Raw genomic sequence first — 3,642 nt, 5'->3', positions numbered from 1 at the left:
TTTGTATTTGTTTCCGGTTAGTTTCATTAGAGAAAACAAGTTGTAACCTAGGATGAAAACTCAGTGGATGAAATTATGATGTTCACAATCTTTTTGCTTTCCTTCTTATAGCATTGGCCATGGAAATGCCTGCATGCTATCCTTCTATTGCTCTGAAGGCCTTGAAAAAGGCTTTGTTTTTCTACAAAAGGAAGGAATCAATTGATGTTGTGAGATACAGGTTGGTAAATATAATTCAACATGGAATCCTAGCTTTTTGATAGCCAAAAGTGCTATAATTAGTGTCCCATTTGTTATCAATCATACTCAACTGGTGCAAAAGATGATTGGGGTACTCTTGTAACTCCTGGACTAAAAAGTCCTCAGCCCGCAGAACAGCTCCACATTTAGAGTTGTGTTACAGACTGAGGCAAAGGTGAAGGAATCTGGTTGTCCCAAAGGAGAAAAAGAAGGAGAAAGTTACTTTTGTGAGTCTTTATATATAATAAAATTATTGATTAAGTGTTGGTACCTTTCTTTTAGTACTAAATATGCCGATTGTACAGAAAAGTACAAAGATTAATATAACAAGCACCAATGTATCCACTGCTCAAATTTAACGGACACTAACATTTTGGCACATTTGCCTCATATTTTTTTCTAAGCACCTTTCTTTTAAGGACCAATAAGTGCTGTACATAATATAAAATAATATTTATTGGAGATTTTATGTTCTCTATTCCCAATATGCGGGGAAAATAGATATTGTGTGATTTTTCTCTGGAAAACTTCATAACAGTCTTCCTTTTCTGAGACATGAGAGACAGTTCTCCTGGAATTATTCCCAGTTTAAATCCAATTCCCTTTCCCCATTTGAGAATGTAATGAGATGCTTTAAAGTGCATGTAGATTAAACCAGCTCATAAAATATAGTAAACAGACACAACTCCTTAGTTCAGGAAACTAAAAAAAAAGCGAAAGACAGCCATAGGCATAATAAAATGAAGGATTGGTCAGCCCCTTTTATATCTTCAAAAATCTGTCGTTGAGCTTGGAGGCCAGATAAAATTGAAGGAAGAACAGACGTGTTTTGAAGCTCTTGGTCTGGGATGAGGTCCAGATTTTACTTGTCTCAGCCATGAAGTCAATGATTTCTTTCCTTATGGGATGAGTTTTCTCTTTTTGATTTTCAGCCAATGTATGCACAGCTTGGTTAACCTCTTAGTGCCAGATGGGGTGCCGAATACAGAACTCTGTCCCATGGAAGAAATTTGGGGCAATTTTGAAGATGCTCTGATCTTTATTAGCCAAACCGTAAGTCAAACAATATTAAACTTTAAGCTAATTTTAAAGAATTGAGTTTTCTTGTGTGTTAGAAATTACATAGAATAATGCTTTTTGATATGAGTTTTATGGTGAATAAATTCACTTTAAAATGTGGTTACATACTATAAAATTTCCCTGGGTTTGTGAAAAGTAAATATTAATAGTTAAAAGTAGAAAATTTCTAATACAAGTGTACTATGGAATAAGTCAAAGTGTACCATCTGGCATTTTTAATTATTTTGCATTTTCAAATCTGGTAGAATTGTTATTTCCTTGTGATCATACTAACTCTTTGGAAAAGTTTGTTGTTACTCTGCCACTTCTGAGATAGGTAATAGAGTGGAAGGAACACTGAAGACGACCTGTATTTTAGTCCCTCCTCTGCTGATTTTCTCTTCAGTGCAGGTTTAATTCAGTAATTTTCAAATTAGCTTTATTAAGATGTAATTTACATACCATAAAATTCACTCATTGTTTGTGTATAATTCCGTGATTTTTAGTAAATTTATGGTTATGCAGCTGTCACCATACTCCAGTTTTAAGAGTATTTCCATTACCCACAAAGTTTCCCATTGCCTGTTTGCAGTTAATCCCTGCTTCCATTTTCAGATCCAAGGAACCACTGATCTACTTTTTATCTCTATAGATTTTCTCTTTCTAGATACTTCATATAAATGAAATCATACTTGTGACCTCTTGTGTCTGGCTTCTTTCAATTTAGCTTACTGTTTTTGAGGTTCACCCATGCTGTAGCATGTATCAGTAATGTAAAGGAATGGCCTTTTTATTGCTGAATAAATAGAATACTATTCTGTTGAATCAGTATGCCACATTTTGTTCACTAGTTGATAAATACTTTGTTTCCACTTTATGGCTATAATAAATAATGCTACTATGAACATTTGTGGGTAAGTCTTTGTTTTCAAGGGTTTTCAATTCTCTAGAGTATGTGAATTAATGGGTTATATGGTAATGCTCTGTATTTAACTTTTTGAGGAATTGCAATCTGTTTCCCAAAGTTGTTGATCAATTTTATGTTCCTATCAGCAGTGTATGAGAGTTCTAATTTCTTTACATCCTTATCAGTGCTTCTTATTGTCCATATTCTTTTATTATAGCCATCCTACTGGGTATGTAATGGTAGCGCATTGTGGTTTTTATTTGAACTTCCTTGGTAGCTAACACTGTTGATCTTTTTTTCATGTGCTTATTGACCATTTGTTCTTTGGAAAGATACCTATTCAATTATTTTCCCATTTTTAAAATTGGATTCTCAGTGAGTTTTAAGAGTTCTTTATGTATTCTAGATACAAATCCTTTATCAAATATTATCTCCCAGTCTCTGGCTTGTCTTTTCATTTTTTAGTGGCATTATTTAAAAAGCAAATGTTCTGAATTTTGATGAAGCCCAATTTGTCATCTTTTCTTTTATGGGTCATGTTTTTAGTCATGATAAGAAGTCTTTGCCTATTCCAAAATTACAAAGATTTTCTTCTATTTTTTTCTTGTAGCTTTTATACCCTTATTTCATACATGTTGGTCTGTGATTCATTTTGAGTTAATTTTTGTTTATGGTGTATGAGGTAAGGGTCTAAATGGTTTCTTATTTGTTTGTTTTTGCACAAGGTTATTCTTCCTCTGCTGTTTGACTTTAGTTTTCTCATGTAAAATGGAAATAATACTTTCTCTTACTCCTACACTGAGGTTCTAAGGATCAACTGAAATAATAATATGTGTTGTGAACTTTAGCAGCTCATATACATGTAAGGTAGTATTGGTATTGTAAGGGAGCTATAAAATATTAAGAAGGTTAAATGGCCTGCTTAAAGTCACACAAAAAGTCATTATTTGAGTCCATGTTAATATCCAAGGATCCTGACTTGCCCAACTGCTTCTTCATATACAAATGTCTGCAAACCACAACAGATGGTGGAATAATATAGCAGGGTGACAACCTGGTACAAACTAGCATCGTCTTGCAGAAACCCAGAATTTTGGAACTATGTAATTATGGCCAGTGTGAATTTAAGTTTAAAAAAAAACTTCAGCATTGAACATTTTGGAGATACATACATCTTTTTTTTTTCCTCATCTTAACTTCCTTTTGGAAGAAGAAATAATTTAATTTCTAAGCCATGAGCCTCATCTGGACCTTCAGATGTGTTTGCCATAGTAACGAATACAAACTAAAATTAAATTGTACTATAAATTCAAATTGATCAATTTCCATAGTCTCTATATAAGGTCAGAACTGCTCTGAGCATTTTGTTTTTGCCACTTTTATTCTGTCTAATGTATTACTGTTCCATCTCTCTGACTCTTGAATTGCCTGTTAGG

At 33.4% G+C, this 3,642-nt stretch overlaps 1 protein-coding gene across 1 annotated transcript in view; it reads left to right on the top strand.

The window, feature by feature from the left end:
* TEX11 (testis expressed 11) overlaps positions 1 to 3,642 on the top strand; it is a 191,742-nt gene that overhangs the window by 175,211 nt on the left and 12,889 nt on the right. Inside the window, exons 27-28 of the mRNA XM_010832132.1 lie at positions 112 to 220; positions 1,173 to 1,293. Of these exons, the coding sequence (XP_010830434.1) occupies positions 112 to 220; positions 1,173 to 1,293 (230 nt within the window). The remainder of the gene's footprint in view (positions 1 to 111; positions 221 to 1,172; positions 1,294 to 3,642) is intronic.

Source organism: Bison bison, unplaced genomic scaffold (assembly GCF_000754665.1).
Source record: "Bison bison bison isolate TAMUID 2011002044 unplaced genomic scaffold, Bison_UMD1.0 scf7180017864537, whole genome shotgun sequence".
NCBI classification, from domain to species: domain Eukaryota; kingdom Metazoa; phylum Chordata; class Mammalia; order Artiodactyla; family Bovidae; genus Bison; species Bison bison.
The sequence above is the reverse complement of the archived record's forward strand: the minus strand, read 5'-3'. Positions and strand labels throughout refer to the sequence as shown.